Source organism: Sturnus vulgaris, chromosome 13 (genome assembly GCF_052056855.1).
Source record: "Sturnus vulgaris isolate bStuVul1 chromosome 13, bStuVul1.hap1, whole genome shotgun sequence".
Taxonomy (NCBI): Eukaryota; Metazoa; Chordata; class Aves; order Passeriformes; family Sturnidae; genus Sturnus; species Sturnus vulgaris.
Window position 1 is genome coordinate 18,225,441 of NC_142255.1, and position 25,164 is coordinate 18,250,604.

At 47.0% G+C, this 25,164-nt stretch overlaps 2 protein-coding genes across 5 annotated transcripts in view; one reads left to right on the forward strand and one right to left on the reverse strand.

The window, feature by feature from the left end:
• The first annotated feature begins 4,887 nt into the window (after positions 1 to 4,887).
• Positions 4,888 to 25,164, forward strand: part of LOC106852127 (gonadotropin-releasing hormone II receptor-like) — a 44,019-nt gene continuing 23,742 nt past the window's right edge. Inside the window, exons 1-4 of one of the 4 annotated variants that reach the window (XR_015806586.1) lie at positions 4,888 to 7,021; positions 8,248 to 8,760; positions 9,023 to 9,224; positions 9,473 to 10,312. Coding sequence is in view for 3 of the 4 variants with exons in the window: in XM_088172668.1 (XP_088028794.1) it covers positions 8,254 to 8,760; positions 9,023 to 9,224; positions 9,473 to 9,879 (1,116 nt within the window). In the remaining variant the exon portion in view is untranslated. Of the gene's footprint in view, positions 7,022 to 7,234; positions 7,292 to 8,247; positions 8,761 to 9,022; positions 9,225 to 9,472; positions 14,479 to 25,164 lie in introns of those variants that run through there. The other 3 variants (XM_088172668.1, XM_088172669.1, XM_088172670.1) reach the window with 3 other exon arrangements.
• Positions 15,265 to 20,635, reverse strand: PARP16 (poly(ADP-ribose) polymerase family member 16). The gene is made up of 6 exons (XM_014874655.2): positions 20,376 to 20,635; positions 19,339 to 19,476; positions 18,349 to 18,555; positions 17,103 to 17,274; positions 16,616 to 16,757; positions 15,265 to 15,992 (listed from the first exon to the last, which is right to left on the reverse strand). The coding sequence occupies exons 1-6, from the start codon at positions 20,565 to 20,567 to the stop codon at positions 15,848 to 15,850; spliced, it is 996 nt and encodes a 331-aa protein (XP_014730141.1). The 5' UTR covers positions 20,568 to 20,635; the 3' UTR covers positions 15,265 to 15,847.

Genomic DNA, 25,164 nt, shown 5'->3' on the forward strand with positions numbered 1-25,164 from the left:
ATCGCACTCCAGCTGCCTAAAATCTTTGGAAAAGAGCCAAAAAAAAAATTACTGGAGTTGTTTTCATTGTACTGATGAGGATTTACAGGCTGTGACTGGGAGAAAAGGAGTGAGTGGACCTTTTTCCCCTCTGGAATGATTTGCTTGGGAGCTAAAGCTTCTACTGGGGCTCTGTAATTCTCAGCTTCATAAACATCATTTATGGAACAGATACAAAAGGCAGCGCACAGTGGGGACATCAGGAGAGCCAGGATCCAGGGAAAGACTGATTTTAGCTCTGGAGCTCAGGAAGGCTTTTTCTGCAGTGGTGAAAGAGCCAGGAGTGAGGAGACGTGTCTGTGCTGGTTGTGGGGTCTGTTCCATGGGGTAAGCCCCCAAATGTCTGCTGCCACCAGCAAAGCACAACTGTCCCCTGTTATGTAAGAGAGGGTGCCCTCTGTTCCATGATTCCATCTGTAAAGGAAAAGAGCTTTTCCTAGAGCTTTTGCAGGGCATCTTTGCTATTGGAGTGCCCAGGGACTGTCACCTTCCACCCTGCTGCACACATATAGACCCACATACACTGGGGAGAGATTCACTGGTCACTGGGATATCCTGGACTGTAGAAGGGTCCCACTGGTATTTCCCTCCTAGGTGTCATGGCCATATCTGCTGTCTCTCCTTCCCTGTCAGAGCTTGGAGGGGCAGAAACCATGTTGCTGTGAGAGCACCAGAAGTGCCTCAATAGCGAATCCCTTTTTAATTGTCTGTCTGAGCTGGGGAAATTAAGATAAGAATTCTGACTCATTTAGAAACACTCTTCGAGATGAAGAAGGCCATTATTTTCAAGCTCTACATGAATAATGCAGAATCCCAGACTCTCCCTGGAGCATTAACTGCTCAGGGACACTTGCAGGGCAGCATCATGGTGTGGGGAACATCCTGCCCACAGATGTGGCAGGGCCTGAACTATTGCACAACCTCTGATCAATGACGTAAAAGCGGTCGCAGGATGGGAACAGGCGTGATGGGAATGTGGCCAGGTCCAAGCCAGGACAGCACCTCAATGGGGACATTTACACTGCAAAGGAAGGGCAGGAGCAGAGCTCCAGCCCACAGTCCACCAGCTGTTTGCTTTAGCTCTGGTCAGGGTTGGATGGACAAAGACCATCCTGTGTCAAAGTCCATGTTGATTTGGGTAATTAATTGCTCCTGAAGAAATCCTTGATTTATTGCTCCTGTTTATGGGTATTGGCTTTGGGCTGGGATGCACTACAGGCTGTGCACCGTGCTGGCACAGGGAGCAGCTTCCCACACATGGGATGGTGATCTCTGGTCTCATTTGTGCCTTTTCTTCCATATTCTAGCTATAAACCAAGTTGAAGAGGGCAGGTTTGCAGTGATTTACACCAGCAAAACATCAGCCAGTTTTTCCTAAAAACCAGCAAAATCCTGCCTGATCCATGAATGTGATGGGGAGGGCTTGGTTCTTCCAGTTTGTCTTTGTCCCAGTTTTGCAGGGATCACACTGGCAGCACATTGGAGAGGAGTAGGCTGTGTAAGTCAGACCAGAGGCAACAGTGATGGCAGTGAAAGTGAAGCTTTGAGTTAAAAAGCATTTTTTAGAGTTTGGATGAGCCTCTATGTGGAATGGTAAAAAGGTGGAAAAGATGGAGCCATGAAGGTAGTGGGAACTCCTCGTTGAACCATGTGGGAATTTCTTTCAGGTTAATTATTGCACTGAGCAATGTGGAGCTGTGCCTGGGCTGGGGTAATCGGGGTTGATCCACCCCCAGATTTCAGCTCCAAAAGAGTTTGCCAGCATCCCCACTGGCAAAATGAGCATGGAAATGCCTCCCCTTCCTGGAGTGCCTGTGGTCATGGGGGCGACTGGAGATGTAAAATATCTCACGACCTCATGCACTATGCCAAGGACATGCTTGGAAAAGCCGGTGTCTGCTGAGCTAATTCCAGCACTGCTGGGATTCCCCCTGGAATACGTGGCCAGATCAGCTTTCACTGGAGGGCAAATGTGTGTTTGCTGGGAGCACACCAGAGGGTTTGGTAGGGCCAAGAGCTGCTGAAGGAAGGCCTGGCAGCTCCTGGTGTGAGCACCTTGTCCCATCTGAGACAAAAACTGCTGGGAGCAGATTGCGAGGGCAGTGTGGGAGATAAGCACTTCTGCAGAGCAACAGCAGGAGCAACTTGAATTCTGGCTCCCAGAAACACCTCCCTGGGCAGCCAAATCTGGGTGGGAGGAGATGTCAGCACCACTGTTCATCCTAAGGGATAGTCACTGGGTTCCTGCAGCCCCATAGCTTGGCTCAGAGCAGATTTCTTGTGGGAGGGTAAAAGCAGGGTTGGGGAGTAGAAATGATATCCTTCTGGCTCATTAAATTCAGCATTGATGACATCTGTCCCCACCAGGACACTGATCCTTTCCTAAAAGCATAAAGAAGGATCATGTGCCTGCATAAAGTTCATCCAGGAGTATCTTTAAGCTTTCAAAACTGCTTGGAGATATGAAGCTCATGGGAAAGAGGTGTCAGGGGAGGTTTTGCTCCTGCGTTTTGCTCTTGCAAGACCTGTGTAACTCTGCCAAGGGTCTCACAGGGATGTCAGCTTTCCCCACATCTCACCTCTCCCCCAGAGCAACAAAGGAGAGGAGCCTTTGAATCTGGCCAATGTTTGGGAAGGAACGTCCAAAGGGAGCACCAAAATATGGCCTTGGGACACTCAATCTTATTTGAGAGCTTGGAGGGAGGAGAATATTTGAAGCAACATGATGGATAGGTCTTAAAGGGAATAAAAAAAGCAGAGGATAAGAGAGGGCACAGAAGGCAAAGGCATGAAGAGCAACTAAACCCCGTCCAAAAACAAGGGCAAAATTGTTCACTTCCATGGTTAGTCACAAAGAAAACATTGGCATTTCATAATTTCTTCCAGCTTAAGAAAAATACCCCATTAGGGCAGTGAGAACCCTGACTGGGTCAATGTAAGCTGAAGGTGACCCATGGACCCTCCACTGACCCTGTGGGTGATTTTCTTGCTTTACTGGGGACTGGAGTGCCAGGTGAAAGTTTCCAAATAATTTCCCCCCCAAATGAATTCCAGCCTGGGCAGGAAAGCAAAGCTGCTGTGGGGAAGCTCAGCTGAATGGAGCAGTGATGCAGGTTTTAACACTTGGTAGTGAGCAGATGGAGCTCAGCACCACATCCCACCACATTCCTTGGGGCTTGACTGCAGGGTTTGGTCTGGGGTCATAAATTCTCTCCTCTTTCTTTTCCAGTTTAGAAATGAGGAGGTGGATGTTGCTCTAGTTGACATGTCCTGGTGAAAGATGGAGGAAAGACGCTGAGAGCTGCTGCTCTGCATGGGAAAATGTAAATTTGGGGAACCCCTGGGAATGATTCTCTGGACATCTGAGCTCAGCAGCATCAGGAATACCAGCCTGGGGTATTAAAAGGGGAATTACAGCAGGTTTGAGCATGTTTTTCCTAGTACCCCTGTCCGATGGTGTGATAGCCCCTAGAGAAGGGTTTTTATTAGTGAGGTTTTGATATAAAGAGCTGAATCAGAGACAGAGCATTGTCTCACCAAGAAATGGTCTAAAGGCACAGTTTACCAAGTAATCGAGCCCCGAAGGCAGGACAGATCCCTCCCTCTGCTTTAAGCACGGGTTTTTAGGAGGGGGATGGGGTTATCCAGATTATCCCCAGGAGGGGCAGCAATTACCAGACCTCCTTGGCAGGTTCAGCTGAGTGGCCAGGGCCGGCTGAGCAGGCAGAATAAGGTGCTGGTTTATCCCTGGTGATCACTGGGCTTTGTCACTCTGTCTTTTGCTGCAGAGATTTTGGGGAATTTTGGGTGATGCCCTGTTTCAGACCTATTTGTAACTTACAGCACAGTGGCACCATGCTAATTTTTATGATGCTGTTATTTAATGAAAAGGCTGAAAAGTGGGAGCTTCCCAATCGCTTGGCTTGTGAACTTTGGGTAAGAAGAGAAGCTGTTCCAGAGGTGAGCTCATTTCTAACCCCGGGAAATGACTTCATGGACGCTGGTATTTACTCACAAAAACATTGCATGTCAGATGTCCCTGACTAGACTTTCTGTTTCGAGTCCAGTATGAGACAAAAATTTCCTTGGATGAGCTGCTCCTAAGACAATTCAAGGTTTGGAGAAGAAGGAGAAGAATTGCAGGGGGGGAGAAAAGAATCAGCATTAAAAACACACTGAAATCATGAGGTTTTTCTGAATAAAGGGAAGTTTTTGGGCAGCCAGCCTGGCAGAAGTACCTGCCTGGGGGGGAGGGTGTGGGTGATGAGTCCAGCAGAAGAATCACCCATCCTTACTCCCCACAACAACCAGCAGCTGGAGTTTCTCTCAGAGAGGAAAGTAAGTTTTCTCTTTGGGAAGCCAAGCCCCCAGCAGTGATTTATTAGGATAAAGAGCAGCAGGTTCCTTGCCCCGTGTTTGCAATAGGTTAATGGAAATTATATCCCACGCTGCTCTCCCTGGATGAGATCCCAATATATACACCGTGTATACCATGGAAAAACAGAGCACTTGCATTTTTATTCAAGGTCTGCTCGTGCAGAAATTGTCACTGTGACTGTATTACCCAGTGTGGTTCCTGACTTCTGTTTTCTCCAGCATCCTGGGATGATCCATAGGGATTTGGGGTGGTCAGTCCTATTTGGGGATACTGGGGGATGCTCTGTCCCCTCATGACCCTGTGCTGGACTGCAGCTCTGGGGATGTACTGGGGCAGCATCCCAAGAGGAGGAGATTTCGGGAAGAGCCAAGCTGGGATGTATGGAAACAAGCCCTGCCTGCCAGCACTGTTTCCTAATCCTGGACACCAAAACCCTCTGATCGTTAAACCAGTGTTCAGAGATTCGGCTGAAGGCTGCCATGCAGACAACATCCAAACTGACCTTTGAGGAGATGACCAAAAAAAAAAAAAAGAGAGAAAACACAAGGGGGTTACTGTGCAAACGCTGGAGAAAAGGAGTAATTTCAATAAGGGACCCCACCCTTAAAATAAGACTTATTGCTAATACATGCCCAGGACATTTCTGTGTGATGGTATGCTAAAAAAATCCTCTCTGAACAGGGACTAAAGGCTTTGTTGTGGCATGAGCAAGGCTTACAGTTCTCAAGAAAAATCCTGTCCCTCTCTTGCATCATACAGCCAGGGATGGAGACGACATTTCTAGACAAAAAGACCATCAGTCAGGACAAAGGACAAACAGGGAATACATTCCTGACTTGCTATTTAATTGCTTTCGTGCAGGTGCAAAGGGCTAAATGAAAGGATAAATAAGGATGAGTGTGTGGGGCCAAATTAATCTCAGCTTTAAGCAGGAGCCTAATGTCAGGAGGAGGTGGCTGCTGGAACAAACATGCTTCCACCCAACGTCTGTGCAGATTTTGTGAAATTTTTCTTCCAAGGGCCAGGCTCGTTCCCAAGGCAATAGTGAGTGATGCCCCTGTCAGGTAAGGAGGCGATGGGGACAGTCCCATCCCATGTGGCAGAGCTGGCTGGTGCTCTCTGGCAGTGCCAACAGGGTCTGCTTTCCTCTCTCCCAGTCTGAAAAGCATTTTGGATGCAGGACTTGCCCTCTGTGGCTCTGAACAGAGAGTTTCCATCCTGATCCCTTTTGGCAGCTCCATGCAGAAGTGATGAAGAGTTTAGGGGATTCCAGGGCAAACATGGTCCAGCACCTCCAGCATCACCTGGGGCTCAGGAGCTGGTCCCTCTGCCACAGAATTTGACTCTTAAATCCACAAAGGTTTAAGTGTCAAATTAGAAAAGGGGAAAATATCTTTTCTGCTTGTGCCCAGGAGCACTCCTGCCAGCACAGCAGCCTTAGAGATGGTGCAACTACTCTCTGAGCTCAGGCATTTCCTCCTGAAATAAATGTGAGTAGCTTTAATGATGAAAAACCTTTTCCAGAAAGGAATCTCCTCCTGTTGGGGAACAATGCAGAGCCACTACTGCCAGCCTGGGATCTGCAGGGACCTGTATACCCCGTACTCTTTAATTTAATAGCCTGGAAAATGTGAATGTCTATCTGCATGTCATTAAAGTCCCAGCAAAGCTCCTGGGAGTGTGTATGCCAGTGCTGGCCCCAGCAGGGCTTGGGGCTGTCCCTCTTTCACCCCCACAGCTCCTTTGCTGGCCAGAAGAGCAGGATGTCCTCAGTTTCCCTCCCTGTCCTTGCATTGCATGTCATATTTTTTAAGCTCTTCTGAGCTCTTTGTCCCTCCCAAGGTGCTTCCCTCTCACTGTGTTATGCTGCAAGAAATATAGAAAGAGCAACTGATAGACTGCAGGAAAAGAAGTGTATTCATTAAAATGGCAAAATGAACCATATTTCCCCTTATTAATTCCCTCCTTACAGCATTTCCAGTCCAGGCATGTACCTGTGATACTTCCATGGACACGTGTGGTCCAGGAGCATCTCTGAGGTGTGTGCAAGAGTCTTTGAGTCTCTTGGTTGTCTGAGCAACGGGATGTTCATCACTAACTCCCAAGATAATTAACTCATTTTTCTGTATTTATAGCAAACCAGTACAGGGAGTGTTGGCACTTATCCCTCCCTGATGGAGCCACATTTGACCACAACGTTTTGAATTTTGGCCATTTCTTGCGTTACAGCAGCTTTGTCATCATCACTGCTGCCTGCTCATTAAGTGGGCAGCTCATTAAGCTAACAAGGGAACGGTTGATGGTGGCTGCCTGAGCCAGGCTGCCCATGGGTGCCCGCCTCGGTGTGCCCTGCTCTTGGCTTGCCAGTGCAGGGGGTGTTTGCAGCAGCATTCCCATCTCCAGATGCCTGCATATGCCTGTGCTAACAGCAGCGTCGCTCCCGGCTTGGCTGCTGGCAAGGGGAAATTTTACTGCTTCAAGGTTTGTTGCAGGGATCTGATGCAAGGAAACGTTGGAGCATCCTGACTCAGCACCGCAGCGGTGGGGGACCCGTGGGAAAGACACGGAGCATCTTCTCTCAGCATCAGGGCATGCGTATGCCAGGTATGTTCCCATCCGCTGGGATAAATCCTGACCGGGACACGGATTTCTCGTTTCTTCCAGACAAGCAACTTGGTGCTTTTAAACTGTTCTTTCTTTTTGCTGCTTGTTTGTTGGGTTGGTCTTTGGGGAGGGAGGGGTGAAGGCAGCGAGGGAAGGGGGCTCTAGGTGTGGGTGGTAGGGCTGGAGGAGGGTGCATTGCTGCAAGATGTTGGCATCTGCAGAGCTGGGGAGACAGATTTGATCTCTGCTGTTCCTGTTGTTTGTACAAAGGTAAGGAATGCTTTTTTTTGGAATCAGCAAACAGGAAGGTGCTTGTAACAGTAGGAGATGTGCTGTACCTGCAGCTGGGACTGTAAACAGCTTGTGGCTGCAGGAGTTGGAAATATTTGCCCTTAAAATACGATTTCTGCTCAGTTAAATAGGGCAATGAAATCAAGTGTGGGGGACAACCACACTGCCCATCACTCCCTAGCCACCCCCGGTTTAGGGAGGGTTCTACCTTCCCCTCCTGCTCCTGCTTTGCCCCCAGGACGGAAAGGGGACAGAGATGTTGCGCTGGTGCTGCTTGGCTCCTGGGAAGGTCCAGGCTCCTAGATGCCACTGTGATCCTCTCCCAGGAGCCACTGTCAGACTCTGGACAGTGTGGGATGCCCCTTCTCCCTGCCTGGTCACCCCCAGCTGTTCCTGCCCACGACCCCAGATCTGGCAGTGGAGATGGAGGTGGACCAAAAATGTTTAACACATTAATAGGAAGGGCTGTGGGGTTTCTAAAAAGCTGAGCACTGCTTACAAACCCCCTTTGGAAGGACAAGTCCTTGAACTGAGCACAGTTGCCCCAAAACAGGCTCAACCAGCTCTGGTATGACCAATTCCCAGCAGGATGCTGGCAGACAGTGACTGGTTCCATGGTCCTGGCTACCACTCCTGCTTTCCCAGCTGCTCAGCCACCTCGCAAAGAGCTAAAAATATATGTCTGTGCGAGCAGTCACTGTAGCTACAAGCAGGGGTGAGCCAGAGACGGTGGCCAGGCTGGGTCACCATGGTGGGGGAGCACAGTGGCTTTGCAAAATGGGCAACACAGAGGAGATAGGCAGGGACAGGATGGGACAGACTGCTGCTGGTACCTCCAGTGCAGATCCCACCATCTCCCCACTTCCCCATATGTTGAAGCTGCAGCACTCTACACAGCCCTTAAGAAGGGGTTCACCTTGCTGCTTGTGTTTCAGCAGGGGATGAGTGAGGAGCAGCTTCCTCCATCTCCCCACTGCCCCACCACGCGGGAGGATACCAATGTCTCGGCCTCTGTGTACCCCCAGTACTGGGTGGAGCCCCGGTTCACCCAAGCGGCAAAGGTCCGTGTGATCATCACAGCCATCTTCTTCCTGCTGGCAGCAGGCAGCAACACAGCAGTGCTGGGCAGCCTGCTGAGGAAGAGGAGGAAATCCCACGTGCAGCCACTGATCCTTAGCCTGGCGCTGGCCGACCTGCTGGTGACAGTGATGGTGATGCCCCTGGATGCGGCGTGGAATGTGACAGTGCAGTGGTATGGAGGGGACATCTCCTGCAAGATTCTCAACTTCCTCAAGCTCTTTGCCATGTATGCAGCTGCCCTGGTACTGGTGGTCATCAGCCTGGACCGGCATGCAGCCATCCTCCATCCCTTCTCCCGTGCTCACCGCCGCAATGGGATGCTGCTCCGCGCTGCCTGGGGTGGCAGCGTGCTCCTCGCTTTGCCCCAGGTAAAGTTCAGTGCCCTCCCCATGGAGTTTGTCTAGACTGGGGTGGTTTTGGAAAAGGGCTTCTCCAACCCAGCATCCCCAACCAGTCCATCCCAATCCATGGACTCCACCAGCACCAGAATAAGCCATGAGTTAGGTGCCCAGAGCCTGTCTCCCAGTCCAACAGCAGCAGGGATGTGCTCTCCCTGCACAGCCAGCAGCATCTCCAGGATGTGGTGTGTTCCAAATCCTCTCTGAGTTATTCTTTGGCTCTCCTTTTCAGCTTTTCCTCTTCCACCTGAACACAATCCCAGGAGGGAATTTCACCCAGTGTGTTACTCACGGGAGCTTCCGAGCACACTGGGAGGAAACTGTCTACAACATGTTCACCTTCACCACCCTGTACATCACCCCCCTGAGTGTCATGATCGTTTGCTACATCCGGATCCTTTGGGAGATCAGTAAGCAGCTGAAGGTCAATAAAGGTAAGTAGATCCCAGCCCTTTAATGTCTTCCATGACTGAACTTTTTCCATCCTGGAATTGTTTGGTCTGTCACAACATCCTTTGGAAGCTAAGGAGTTTTGCACAAACTTATTGACCCCAGTCCTTGCTGTCTTCTGCTTCCTGTGAGACATGGACCAGATTATGAGATGGTCTTCCCTCTCTGGCAGAAGCAGAGTAATGGATGGTTTTCCCCTATCTTCAACTATCCTTTTGACTCTCTTTGGCAGGTTTGACAAGAAATCAAAACGACCACATCTCCAAGGCACGCATGAAAACTCTCAAGATGACCATAGTGATTGTTGCCACCTTTATCATCTGCTGGACCCCTTACTATCTCCTGGGCTTGTGGTACTGGTTCCAGCCAGCCATGATCCAGAAGATGCCAGAGTATGTCAACCACAGCTTCTTCCTCTTTGGCTTGCTGCACACCTGCACTGACCCTATAATTTATGGACTGTACACCCCTTCCTTTCGGGAGGACGTGCAGTTGTGTCTCAGGGGCATTGAAACAGCCATCACCAGGCAAAAGAGACACAAACCCATCTCAGCCTCAGAGAAGAACATCAAGGACGGTGCTGCAAATGGTGGGGTGGCATCAGGGGGCTCCAATGGGACAACTGTCAGCACGGTCTGATGAAGAGATGCACCCACAAGGGGATGGCAGGCACAGCTTTGGGACTGTTTTGTCCTGTAGGACCATTTTGGAGACTGTCATGATGAGGTTCCCTACTCAGCTTTGGTGAGTGAGGGTCTCTGGCCAGAAACTGAGAATGTGTCTTCTGGTTGTACTCAGGGTGAAAAATATTTGGGGGTATTTATGGTCATCTGCTGTATTCTGGCAGCACCGTGACAACTAGAAAAACATCATTTTTGTACCTGACACATGTTCCAGCCCTCATTCTGGGAACAAGCTTCTCCACACTTCCAGTATCAACCCCTGGGAGGAAATTTACCATCTCCTCTGTGGTCCAGGGTCCTGTCTCTGGAGTGGCTGCTCTTCAAGTTGCCCTTTGCACCTACACCCAGCTGTGGAGCTGCATGGATGGTGTGACCCTGAGCCTGCAAAGGTGTGATCATAGGTTTTTACTCCATTTTCTCCACCCATTGTAGGAAAAGTTCTCTGGAAGTTTCAGATCTCCTGACTCAGAACCTGCCTGGCTCTCCCATGGCTGTATGACATGCCCTGGGAAAGATCCAATATCCAGCCTCCAATATCTGGAGGTTGACTAATGCAGGTGCATTCCTTCCCCAGGCATGGTGGGCAGGGAGGGAGTGCTATGAGGATGGAGGGACTCAGGCAAGAGTGGTACAAAGAACCACAGTGGGGTGAGGTTTCTTCTCTCTTTTGAAGAGAACCAGAAGGGAAAACAGTCCCTGCTACTGTTTTCTGGTGTGAAGGGGGTGGTACAGACAGACACATCGTTGTACAGCAGCTCTATGGGACACAGGGCAAACCAGGAGGGAGGGTATTTGGGGTAATGAGAACCAGTCCTGACACTGGCTAGCCCCTCCATGACCTTTCTGTCCCCATGTCCCAGAACACAAGCTGGCAGGTTGCAGGCCACATGCCAGACACATTTGCTTTGCCCTAAGCAACACCAGCCCCTCAGCTCTGTCCCAGCAGAGCAGGTGCAGCCACCCCACAGGTGTTGTCTGGGGTGTCCCAATGATGGAGATGATGGGAAGCAGCTGGTAGGTGGAGGAGTCCATGAGCACCTTTAGTGCCAGATGGAGGCAAATGGGGGCAAGGAGGGCTTCTGGAAGGATCAGCTGAGTTGTGGTGAGTAACATGGGTTGTTTGCTTTCTACCATTGTGCCAAAAGTTGCTTGTGAAGGCAGAGGTCTCTTCTCTGGGTGTGGGTTGAAGAGATGAGTTATTCAACTGTGTTGTCCTTTCCAGGTAATTAGAAATAATGGATTATTTCTTTTTTTCATTCTTTGATGATTGTTATTAAATGTGAGGTTTGCTTTTGAAGAGAAATTTAGTTTTAAGCCAGGTGGATTGTTTTCTTAGTTTAGTTAAACCTTTGGATAGCTCAGGAGCTCTGGATTTGGCAGGAGGCAGTTCCTAGGCTATTTTTGTGGCCACCACAACTTTGAATAGGCATCTGGATTTTATCAGGATGAAAGAGCTTTGTTTTAAAAACAACTCTTGTCTTGCTGTGGTTGTGTGTATAGGAAGCTGGAAGACATATTTTGCTCAAGAAAACAAATCTCCTTTGGGCACTGAGGGGGCTTTTTCTCAACTCTGCTTCCAAGAGGTGTTGGCTCCCCATCAGCCAGAAAGGATCTGCACTGGTCACCCAGTGCCCCAGCTAACAAATTATTGAAATTGGAGGGGTGGCCAGCAGTCCTTGCAGCTGGCTGAGGCTGGGCAATGAGGACACAGGAAGCCACAGTGCTCAGGGTGATGCAGAGCTGCACCTGGGTATACAGCCCTTGCCTTTCTGGTACTAATTATTATTTATGCTAAACATGTAGCCCAAGGAGAAAAAAAAAATCAATTAGAACTGCAGGAGCCAGACCAACTGGTGGGGATTAGTGTGAGCCATTTAGGAAGCATCCAAACTCCAATGAGATGCGTAATCGCAGTTTGGCTGTCCTGGGCTCATTCTGCTCAATGTTAATTACCCAGTGCTAACGGAGCAGGGGCTGGCTGATGCCAGGCTGGCAAAAAAGGGCTTCTTGGAAGGTGATGGGAATGGTTTGCACTAGGGAAGCTAATTTATTCATCAGACACTCCTTTGGTCTCTTTGTTTATACTGTTGATGATGGGAGGCAGACCTTGAAGGTGTGTTGGTTTTCTGGCAAGCCTTGAATAAGCAAGAAAGTGTCTTTAATCTACTGAAAACTGTCTTCATCCACTTTTTGCTGAGTGGGAGAGAACAGATCCAACATTGCTCATACATGTCTCCTCTTGCCCAGCAACGGGAGAGCTCAGAGGTCTTCTCTGAGGAGCAAGAAACACTTTTTTCCTTGTGGGAAGGATTCACCACCTTTACACCCCATGGGTGAAAAGGCAAAAGAGGGTTTGGATTTAGGGGGACTCAGTGATCTTACAATAATTTAAGTTGAAAAAGATCTCCACGAAAAGTAGGAAAATGGGGATTCTGGCAAGCATATGTACCTTAGTCCTTAGGGGAAGCATGGCCCATTCCTTGGGATTCTTGCAGGCACTCCAGCGCTGTTCCTTTTGCCCATCTCTTTCATACCTTCCCTCCTGTTGCTGATGTTCAAAGTGACATCTTGTGGAGCCTGGAGTGTGGGCAAGGTGCCCAAAGTGACAGCTTTCATGAGAGAAGAAAATGTCACTGGAAGTGAATGCTGCCGAGCCATGTGCCCACTGCATGCAGGAAGAGGGAGCAAGCAGGTGGGCAGCACTTCCCCGGGGAAGGTGGGATCAGTCTGGGTCCTGCTGAGGTGGACCAAAGCCCAGGCCTGGTTTGAATATTCCTGCATTTCTGATTCTGCTTTTCTTATATTTGGTCACACTTTAGAGAACACAAGATTTTTGCATCATTTATTGGGAGTGTGAATCCCTGAGTCTCTCTTTCCCCCTGCCACCCCAGAGGTGGTCCTGCTTTTTGTGGTGCTTCCCTTTCTCCCCACATTGTCTCAAACCCTTTATCTCCAATAGCACCTGCCCTTCTCTTCAGCTGGCTCTGGATATCTCTGTATATAAAGATATATATATAAAGTAGAGAGGGAGAGAGAGAGAAAAAACTTTTTAATATATATTATCTATTTCTGCTTGTTGAAGGATAATTCTCTCACTTCCTCAAAACCTGCTCATTACCACCAAGGAAACACCAGTTACCACACTTCTTGCAGTCCCAGCCAGGATCAGATTTGTCTGATTCAGTAACAATTCCTTAATATTCACCACAGTAATGTAATGAACACATTAATAAGAGCAGGTAGCTCTGTATTTTACAACTCCTCGACCTCTCCCTGGGCCGCCCGCTCCAAACACAGCGGCCCTTTGTTCGGGAGGAAATTCTGATTCATTCCCTGTTAGTGTTTTTATAGCACTGTGCATGTTCAAAGAGCCACGCAAGTGGCTTAAGAGGCTAACACAAACCTTGGGTTAATTCATAATACTGTTAGTTACTCAGCACAATACCCGCATTAATCCAGCTGACTGCACCTCGCCACGTTGGGAAACACATGCTGAAATCAGCAGGGAGCTCAGAAAACAAGCGTGGGAGTAGGATATTAAGTATTTTGCCAGGCTGCTAGGTAGGATCTGAGCACCTTAAATGTATTTAAAATATTTTCCCATTGCTATTGCCTCGCTTCGCAGCTGTGGAGCTGAAGCAATGACGAGGCTGTGCCCAGAATCCCTGCAGGCCTGAGCATGAGGGATAGGGCTACAAGCTCTCCAAGGGATACTCCAGACACATCCATCAGGACTCAGCCCCCACCTGCAACAACCTCCTTTTTTTTTTTGGTCTATTCAAACTGATCAAAGCAGAAAAAGCTGTTTTTTTTCCTTTGATACCTGCTGATTTCATTGCAGAGCTGGACTGTGCATGTCTGCCATGAGCCCCCACAATGCTTTTTCTCTGGGGACATAGCCTGGAGCTATTATTACTTCTGCTTACTCTCAGAAACTTTCCTATGCAAAGAAACCCTAAGAAAAGAGCTTTAAATCCCTGCTGTGTTCTTTTCATCTGGCTCAGGAGCTCCCAGGTTTGTGCCTTTCCCTGCAGTGCCAGCAGACAGCCATCCCACAACTGCTGCTTAACCTCCTCCTTTTCCAAATAGCCCATCTGTTCCAAAAGATGGGGTTTCTTTCAGACAAACCAGGCTTTCAACAAACCAGTACCCTTTAGACAGCATCAAATACCTCCAGGTTTTCTGGCTGGCACATAACTTCCCCTAAACTTGTATATTTACATGGCACAACATTTAATATAACATGCTGAGGAAGACCAAAAATGGGCAAATATTCCCATGCACGTCTCAAACCCCAAGTTTCTGGATTGAAATATAAAGGAGTAAATTATAAAGTAGTTGAACTTGTTGCACAATAAATTATTTATTTATGTATATTTTAATTGCACATCTCTGCTACGATTAGCACGGATACTTCTTGGGGTGAAGAGGAGTTGCAGCGTGCTTTGACAGTGAGAATTATTAACGGGCTGTAAAAGGCAATGGGGAATTGGATTATAATGTTCTTGTTTTGCAAGCTGTATGGTGAAAAAATAAATTTGTTCTGGCAGCAAAATTAACTGGGATAAATGTGTCTAGCTCCAGTCACCAAGAAGAGAGGTTGCTGTAAATGAACTTGTTCTCAGCCTTGAATTAAAAAACCTGATTACCAGGACATTATTTCTGGCAATTAGGTACCAGAACAACATCAGAAAAAGATATTTTCTTTGAAATATTTAATGGGTAAGATAATCACAGACTCATTTGCTGGAAATATGTGATGAGTTGGGGTTTTTTGTGGTTAGTGTTCACTGTGCAATGAAAATCTGCATTAATCAAATCTACTGAAGGCTGGACTGAGAGACTGAACTGTGGCACAGATTTGACTTTTCTTTGCCTTGAATCCCTGGGTCTTCATGGGGTTATCCCATGCTCAGTCACTAATCAGAGGTCAGTGCTTTGCTCCTTTTTCTGTTTCAGGCAGTTGTAGGTTGCTTTGTGACAACAGCAAACACAAATAACTTGACAGGAGGGAGAGAGGAGAGAGCATTTCCTGTGTATGTTGCACTACTAACTTGCACATGGTGTATTCTCTACAAATCCCCAGTTTGGTAAGAACAATCCTTATTCAGTGTTGATGCTGAAAACCCTGAGGTTGTCTAATCTGCACGATAAGCTAGGATAAGAAAGATTATGGCTGAGACCACAAGCCTTGTAGATGTTTGTGCTGTTTTTGTCCAGGATAGAATGCATTTTCCTCATAGCAGTGTAGTAACAATGTTTTGGATTTGTGCTTAGCTGCCAGCTGGGATTAAAACACAACAATGTTCTACAGAGGGGAAAAAAAACATACTAGAAGCCATTTCAGTTCTTCCATTTGGCCGTTGTTTTATTTCTTGTTGGGTGTTTTTTTTTTCCCCTTATAATCATTATGTTCAAATATAAAAATTCCTGGCTAAAGTTAGTTTTAAAAGTTTAAAAGTAATTCCATCTGCATTGATACAAGCCAAACATCACTAGACTCAGTTTCTGAAAACACACTGATAAGATTCCCAACAGGTTGCTTTGCCTGACATCCAGAAGAATCCTCCTTTCCAACTTGTGCAAACATACTTCAACTTGACAGAAAATAAGTTACACCTGAGTGTTTCCATGCTTAATTTTCATTAATCTTAAACAACCTTTTTTCCATGGACCCTTAACGATTGGCTCATGCTAAGGTGCACCACTGTGATCCTTTTCAGCTGTACTAGGCATCCTCATGAATCCCAGGAACACAGAAATAAGAATAAATGAAGAGATGCCATGAGGATTAATATATTGGTGACAGAACTGGAAAGGTCCAGGCACCTTTATTTCCAGAGCTCTGGAATAGATGCAGTGCACTGCAGATCAGCTATTCGTAAGGCATGTGGTGAAATTAACAGTTTATCCTCTCGGGTGGTTCATCTCTCCGGGTCAAACATTCTGTGCCAGTAGTAGATGAAGGTTGGTGAGTTGCTGGCCCCTATCACTATCAGCAACAGCAGGTACATCATCATCATTATGGCAAAACGGTGGGTGTAGAACCAGGAAGATTCATTAGAAGGCCTGAAAAAGGAAAAGGGCATGAATTCTGTCAGAGATGCACAAACACCTTGGCAAAAATATCTCAGGTTTCATTATTTTAAGCAAATCCAATAAAACCAGAAAGTTGCTCCACAATCACTGTAACTAACAAAGCCTGATTTTCACCACATCCCTTTTCCTTAAGTCTCCAAGCACAATCCTGTCTTTTCTCCCCATGTTCACACCTTTCCCTGTGGTCTGGAGCTGCCTGGCCTGTAGGCAGGTATTGAACAGCTGAGTGAATACTGCCACTTAGGATAGATAAGGGCAGAGTTAAAACTGAGGCAGTTGTAAGAGATGCACTTACCAGACATCCACTCAGTTTCCTGCCAGAAACAGATAATTAGACCTCTCAAAGATTCTAAGTGCTTACACGTCTGGTAAAAAAGCAAATTTAGCTGAGCCTGGGAATGTTAAACGGCACGACAGAGGCAACACGATGGTGTAAGACTTATTTCTATAGGAAATGGGCTACAAAGAAATTCTGGCAGTGCAATATATCTTTCTTGGTTGTTTTCTGTTTTTCAACAATGAGATGTTTCTAAACAATGAGTGTTTATCTGGCTGTTGTAGCAGCTCATCCCTCTAGACAGCTGAGCTCTTACCTCCTATGCTGCTTTTGTGAATATACTAGCAAGTATTTAACTCGTAAAAGCTGGTTGTTTGTAACAACAAAGTATTTCTGTGGCACGTCTCCTCCTTCACTGTTTTTCACTCTTGCTCTTTTTCTGTCTATTTCTTCTGAATCTGAATTGGAAAGAGAAAAGAAAAAAATATGCCGAACTTCAAGTAGCTGTAAAAAAAATAAACAACCAACACCCCCATACACACCCCCCAGAAGAATGGGAATGAGATAACCAAAGATCTAGTCTTGGTATTCCCCTGAATCCCTCAGCATCCAAGAATAGAGTGAGAAGTTTGCTTGAGGCTATACCACTCCTAGTCATCCTTGGTATGGATGACATTATGGCCCAGACCAGGGTGACAAGTCTCCCATCCAGTGCTTGAGAAGCCACTGATATTAAAAGGGAAAGAAAAACAACATGAAGGACAGATATCACTACTGCACAGTTATTACTGTTATAGACTCACCTTTCTTTTTCACCTGACACTTTACATCTGGGTGGTCAATGATCTCACAAACAGCCACACAGCTGAGGATAGAGCCCAGTGCGCTTCGCTGCCAGCCAAGACCGTGAGGGCTGTACAGCAGAGCCAGGCTGAGGTCACTGGTCAGATAGGTGCCTTCACCAAACAGGGATGTCTGAAACAGAGCAGAAATCTACCCTAAAATCATGTACTGCAAACCTCAAAAAACATACAAGTGTTCTTTCCTTTCAGACTGGCAGTTCTGCTCCTGAAGGTAAATTACGAAAGGCCTTTCTGACCTGTGTTGGGTCAGGTCCATGCACTGTTTTTGTCCTGGCAAAACTTCCTTAGGGTGGGGCTCCTCCCCTCTCCCCATCCCTCAAATTAGCTGCTTGGCAAAACACTTGGTGTGGACAGATTCATGCTTTCCCGGATTTGGAGTTAGTTTGCCAGTGTAAGTATTTCACATCAACATGACTACACCGTTCTTAAAAGGCATTTCATCGATTTATTGAGACTGTCATCATTCAAGTAATCCAAACTCCCCAAACAAGGTGAGGCTTTACTTCCTTTAAATCCATGCTTTACTAGTAAAGAGGAAAGTACTTTTCAATTTGCCACACTGGCTAAAATTATTACTCCAGTAAGTCCATTGTATCTTGTAAACCATTACTCATCAAGAATGTGGGGAAAAAACATAGTCCAGGTTGACTGGAGTGTAAAGCAGGTGCTGTATCAAAGCTGCCTCATAGCTGATACAAAAAGCCAGGACTCTCAACTGCCCTACCACTGAAATGAGAAGAGGTGCAAATCCTATAGGATGTCTCCCTAAACCAGACCATTTTAAGAAGGCTCCACTGATGAGCAGCACCTGAAAATTTGCTGATCTAAACACAAGGCCAGGCAGAAAATCTCCACTATCCTCCTTCTCTGTAGACAGGCACTTTCCAGCTGCAGGCTGTCAGATAGGTCAGGATTTTCAGAGGAATTACACTTCCTTATAAAGAAGCAAAGGAAAGTCAAATTTGCCATGCTGGTGAAAAGGGTTTCATGCCACTTCCAGTTTTTACCCTCAGGCTGCACTACAAAATCCAACAGAGCCATCCACAAAGGCCTACAGTGAAATGAAAACAGCAGTGCCAGATCATCAGCACATTTCATACCCCAAAAGGAATCTGGTCCTATTTTTAAGACATGGCCCCAGCTGCAAGTGAGCAAGGGAAGATGGTGTCAATGGCAGGAGCCTCACCCTGTTCAAGTGGCAGTGCAGGCCGTGGTGCAGGATGGAATGGAAGTTCTCCAGGCGGCTCCCATGGAAAGCGTAGATAAGGTCCCGCTCTCCCTTGGTCTCAGCAAACTTGGTGTTCATTTGATCACAGTACACGATCTCAAAGAGGTAGTCTGGAGCAGGAACTGCAGCCCCAGACATCCCTGTGAGTTCCTGGATCTTCTTGTACTTAAAACCAGGAAGGAATATCAATGTTGGTTTATGTGGTTAGATTACTCAATGGAAATTCTGCTTCCTGTCCCTTCATAATGTTTAATGTATTTTGATTATGCTTTTCTGAGTTAGAATTCAAGACTGTCACAATTCAGAAGGAATAAGTGCACAGTAAAAATCCTGCCAGTTTCTTGCCATCAAAGTTAAATCCTAAATCTTCTCTCCAGAAGAAACCCAAACCTGAATTGTAATTATGAATTAATTTATGATGCAAGGACAATTTCATGATTCTACTTTGGCTACTACGACAATATATTCATCAGCTGATCTTGCAAGAGAAAAAAACATGAAAACAGAAGTTGTTTTCATCTTGCTGCTAATCTCTACAACTATTTTGATCCCTGTTACAGAAGTGCCTCAGTGGCTCTGAACCTTTCTCTTTTTGGGGCAGAAGACAAGAGTTGTCTTTCTCAGTGAGAAGCAGGACCCAACTCTATGACACCTGAATTGGACTCTCAGACTAAACCATGCATGTACATATTATGTTAACTGCAGTAACCAACTACAATCACTGCCCATCATCAACTACTGACAGTGGTAACTATTTCTTCCAACCAGTACTCCTGAAAATTTTACTTAAAAACACCCTTCTCTATATACAGAGAAGCATGTATTTGTGTTCAGCTGTCAACCTCTCACAATAATCAACTTAATTCTGGCGGGAGGAAATATGCTCTGAAGTGTAAGTTTGTCTTAAAAACCAAATTCTAATTAAGATTTCCAGAATTCAAAATTTACCTCCTGTTTCTTTGTACTTTGTATCATGAAGACTTTAGATGACAGAATCCAACTAAACAGGTCCCAGGTCCTTTTATCTGTATTTGGGACAGACTCCAGAAGCTCTTTCAGGCTTGGTAGAGCCTTGGTATCTGCAAGCTAACAACAGAAGCATTTAGCACAAGCTCCTTAGTGCCACTGCGATTAAACAGGGACCTCTAGTGAAAACAAAATAATATTTCACCCCAACAAACTGAAAAACAGGTTCTGTTCTGAGATATAAACACTTGTATCCAGTTTGTGGGGAAGTTTGTCAATTGCTCTGAATGCAAATAGCAGCCAAGTTATAAAAAGTGATATTTACCAACAATATCTGTAGGGTTTGTATAGGAACAATCAGACACACTCCTGAGAGAAAACAAGCTTGTCACAGGGCAGTATGTGCAGTGGATCTGACATGGGGGAGTTCAGGCCATGTAATATGCAAATCCTTCAATACGAATTTGAATTTAGCGTTGGCAAGTTCTCACAACACTTCACAGAATATCAGAAACATTAAGGCTGGAAAACACGTCTGAGATTATTGAGTCCAACCATTAACCTAACTTTGCCAAGCCCACCACTAAACCATGACCCCAAGTGCCGCATCTACATGTTTTCTGAACACCTCCAGGGATGGTGACTCCACCACTTCCCTGTGCAGCCCATGCTCATGTCCAACCACCCTTTCGGTATAGAAATGCTCCCGAATAGTCAGTCTTGAGCAGCTTGAGGCCGCATCCTCCCGTCCTGTCCGCTCACTACCTGTTTGTTACCTATCGCTTATCACTTCACGTGCCCACACCGGATCTGGGCGTTTCCCAGTGTGGGTTTATCGATCACAATCCCAAATACTCTTTTAAACCTGGATTTCTTGACCGGATAAACCCTTCATCCTGCTTTATCCGAGACCCTGCGGCACCGCTGCCCTCACCTCTGCGGGCAGCCCGTGCTCTCCCATGGAGGGGAGGTGCCCTGAAATCGCAGGCAGCTCCCCCGGGCCGGCCCCCGGCACTCACCAACCCCTCAAAGTCCTTGGTGTCGCCGCTGGCGTAGCGGCCCGGGAAGGGCCTGAGCGCTGAGTCGCGCTTGTAGCTCTGCAGCGCGGCGGCGAACAGGCTGCACCGCAGGTCGGCGGCCAACGGGTCCCGCCGCGCCGCCTCCCTGGCGCCCGGGGCCGCCTCGCCGGGGCCGGGAACTGGCGTTGACATGCCCGGCGGGGGCTGCCGAGCACCGGCCGCTCCGACAAGGCGGCAGCGCCCGCCCCGCCGGCGTCGCCCCTTCCGCCGCCGGGGCCGCGGCGTGGCCCCGCCGCCCCGCCCCGCCCCGCAGCCGCCTCCGCCCGCCCCGCGCCGCTGCGGAGCTGTCGGTCCCGGAGCCGCCGGGAGCGGGGACGGCCCCGAGGGGTTGTGCCCGTTATGTGGGGACGGGCAGGAGGTCTGGAGGAATGGCGCCTTCGCCTCGGGTAGAGAGCGGAGACGGTTGCAGAGAGCAGTAGCATCTTCCCCTCAGGCAGAGACCAGGAGAAGATCGTGAGGAATAGCGCCTTCCCCTCAGACAGAGATCGGGAGAGGGGTTCAGGGGGCAGTGGCATTTTCCCCTCAGGCAGAGACTCAGAAGGCTCGTGGGAATAGCGCCTTCCCCTCAGGCAGAGAAGGGAAGAGGGGTAGGAAAGGGAATGGTACTTTTGCCTCAGGTAAAAACCTGAAGAAGAGTATGAAGAGGGAACGGTGCTTTCCCCTCAGGATGAGACTGTGAGAGAGGTGCAGTGGGAAAATGGCGCCGTCCCCTCAGGTGCTGATCGAGAGAAGGTAGGGCAGGCCATGGCATCTTCCTCTCAGGGGAGACCAGAGGGGTATAGACAGGAATGGCACCTTGTTCTCAGGTAGAAATTGGAAGAGAGGTACAGGGGAAACGGCATTGCCCTCACAAGTAGCGACTGGAAGAGGGGTATGGGGGAATGGTGCTTTCTCTTCAGGTGGAAACTGTGAGAGGCCTACAGGGTGCAACAGCGTCTTCTTCTCAGGTAGTGACCTGGGCGGGGGTTAAAGGGAGCAATTGTATCTTCCTCTCAGAGTCGGGGAGAAAAATGTCACCTTCACCTCAGGTGCAGACCAAGTCAGGTCCGTGCACCTGCAGGGAGGACATGGAGGGGGACCCCAACTCTGTAACCCACATTGCAAGCACATCAGGACCTCAAGGCAGGGGACAGCGGGGGGACACTGACAGTTCTGGGGTGTTAATTGCACCGTGGCCATGTCAGATGGCTTGTGCTCCATCCTCTGCACAGCATCGAGAGGGTCCGAGGCCCCTGCCCTCAACTGCTGGGGCATGGCAGATGCAAGCTCCCAGCTTGGGCATTGCATTCGTGTGAAACAGCAGATTAGCCAGAAGGGTCATCCAAGGAGACTGCTTTTTGTGTCAAATTTGGTTTTATGTAGCTCTAATTTTAACAGACTTAAGTAAAGAATGTATAATGTCATTACTCCTCAACAATTCCCTTTATCATCCAAATTTGTAGTCTCGAGGAAGATTCCAGGTTTGTTTGAATTATCTCTGCAGGCTGGTGTTGCAGGATTAAGGGAGAAGGATTCACTTTTTAATTGAACCTCTTATCAAGTTGCATTCACTATGTTGCTTGAAATTGAGGTTCAGTGTTCCTCCTTGGAATGCTGGTGTGGTGTTAATGCTGTGAAGCATCTTGCCAGTCCCAAAATGTCTTGGAAATCCCCATCACCGATGTGGAAGTCTCCTCAGCCCAAATGCTGTTGACGTCCTGAGTAAAATTTTGGAAATGTATAGCAATATTGGATGTCTTCTAACACCTTTCTTGGTTTCTTCATTCAGGAGGGATATTGCACATATCCATGAAGTAACTGATACAGGCATGCACAGATGCTCAGAAAAATGCTAAGGTCAGTTGTGAATACCTGTTACTGGGCCCTCATCTCATAGCTGGATCTCCAGAGACAGCTGTAGCTCCAATTTGCAGCCTTCTTGATCAGGAACACCAGCTGTGTTACATCCTGTCTAAGGGCAAACTGGTATCCAAGCAAAAAAAGAGAACTTGATTCCCAAGTGCAGAATTCCTATTCTTAATCAACCACTTGAATGACTTGAAGTTTTTAATAATTCTGATTACATTTAGTAATGATGAGGTTTCAAAATTTTGGATAGAACCACATAGATCATAGCCTGTGCACAGTTTGCATTAAATTGTAAAATATTTCACAATGATGCATATAATTGAATAGTGCTGTAGCTTTATTTACTTGCTTTTTACTAGTTTATCAAAAAAAATGTCTTTCCATAACAGCTGCATCAAAAAGGCTGTGATAGGAAGCCTCTAGGACAGCACAAATACTTGCTTGGGTCTGATATTTAATGGCAACATGTAGACAAAATTATTTTAAAGGTGCCTTTAGTTTATGTTACCCAATGTAGTGGATACCTGTACATGTTTTTATCTTTAAAACGTTGTCCAGTCTATGAGGTCTGAGCTATTTTTCAACTTACTTGCTCTAGAGGGTCGCCCACATGCCAGCAGCATGGATGGGTGCCTTAAGAAGAGAACTAGCACCACACAAAGCATTTTCTCAGGAGTTATGGAAATTATCCAGATTTGAAATGCAGCTGGAGTGATTCCTTTCCATATTTCTATATCCTTGAGAGGATGTATTTTACTTTATCTGATGTGGTGCCTTATTCTGCTGTAAATATCTGATATCTCTGACAGGCTGTTAGCGGCATCATTCAGCGATCCAGCTCAGGACATGTTTATTACCTCCCATGATATTAAGTTGTTCTGTGTGATCCTTTTGAAAAGTCAGTCCTTGGCTGTCTAATTGGCTGATTTCATTCACTAATAAATCATTAGATGTAATATTTTTGGTGCCTGTTAAAGAAGATTAGAAAATGGTAGAGGTGTCTCTTTCAATGCGTTTGGGTGGAATTTTACATTGTTATATTGAGCTTTTGAACTGATATAATTCCAGTATCTTCATTTAAGATACCAATTACTGTGTTAGAGGGGGAGTAATGCTCTTGATATCTGTGGGACAGGTAAAGACACTCCATTTAGCAAAAAGTATGTCTTATTTGGGATTTTCTGCATGTTGTATCTTTTACCTCACAACGTGCCTGGGGCTGTGGTTTTGGGACAGAGCATGGGGTCAAGAGCAGCACATGCAGGGCACTGCCAGCTGGGACCCTGCTGTTGGAAGTGGGGCATCCTGGCATGTGATTAAGGAGTGGGACTAGGCAATAGTCCCTGAGGAGAAACTGGAAGAGAAAGACAGTGTGGTGAAATGGGAATGGAGAGCTGGAGGGAAAAGGTTTTCCTTGGAACCACGTCGGTTCTGAGGATGCTGGGCTTCCTGTGCCACCACTTTTTATATTACTCTAAGAGAGTCAAAATGCAGTGAAAGACCTTCTGTGGCCTTGTTATGGTTTAAAGAAATTAACCCAAAATAGATCTAAAACATCCCTGGCACTGTAATAGTTAATGGAGATTCTGAGAGCATTGATCCAAAACTGATGCCTGCCTTTGGGATTCCAAATGGATGGTGCTTCCATTATGGCAAGCTCAGCTGTGCTCAGCAGTGACAGATACTGATGAGATAACAAGTTTGCTGTATTGATGCTGCCTGGGAGTGCTGCCTGCTCAAACTCGTTTAACACTGGGCTAAACTCTGTTTTACAAAGCTGCCCCTAAGCCAGAGATGAAGTGCTGAAAGCTTTTGGAGCTGTTTTAGGGGAGGTGCCCTTTGGTGTGCTGGTGATCCTGAACATCAGCCACTGTAGACTCAGGCCTGCAAAATGTGGGAGAATAAGCTTGGATAAAGTCATTGTTCCTTTGGAGGGGAAGCACAATTCCCCTCAAGGTTAGCTACAGCTGATAAGGTTTTCCAGCCTGTGCCTTGCAGAAACTCTGAACCCAAACAAAGGTTTCTACTCATCCCTCTCCCAACCAGCTCCAAGAGGTATCATGTTGGCAAAGCTCTGGAGTCAGGAGAAATGTGGAACAGCTGCTGGTTTAACTTTGGTGCTGCTGCTTTTTAATTAAGTGCTGTGAGTGTGTGAAGTAGGCTGCAGGCTGAAATTCAAAAGCATCTTTCCCGTCCTCTGGAAAACAATCTGATGAGCAATGCTTGAGCAATGTGTTGTGCATCTCAGCATTTCTTAGTGACTGCATCCCACATTCCGAGCTTTCTCCCACACCTTTCCACCCCTGCTTGGCGTGCTTCAATACAGGCAGGCAAGACTGGCTGGGGCACTGCCAAACTGGCAAGGAGCTCTCCTTTGGTTTTTTGAGAAGGGCTCTTCAAACATGTTTCTCTTTTCCCACTTAATTTACCTACATAGAAAAGCTATCCTTGGTGATTTGCTGTGATTCAGTACAGAGATGGTTTTGTAAAAGATACTGAAAGGGTCATTGCCAGTGCAGGAGTTTGAATAACGTAGCTGTGTGGCTTCTTATGAAATTGAAGATCTGATTATTAAACATAGACTGTAATAAAAATAGTTTCTGGTGTTGGCGGATGCATTTCAGCAAAGAAATGTGGCTTAAATGTCTTCATTTAATTCCAGTGTGTGTAAAATTGATCTCATGGACCGGAAAAAAGGTTTTTTTCCCACTTAACTAGGATCTGTGAAGGAAATTAATACAGGGAAGGGAAAATAGAAATACAATACCACACTCAGTGAAACAAATGCTTATGACTGAGGGCTTCGTTCCTTGCTAGCACCACTGGAACAGCCAGCTGTATAAGGTATGTTTTATTATGGAATTAACCTTGACCTAAGGTT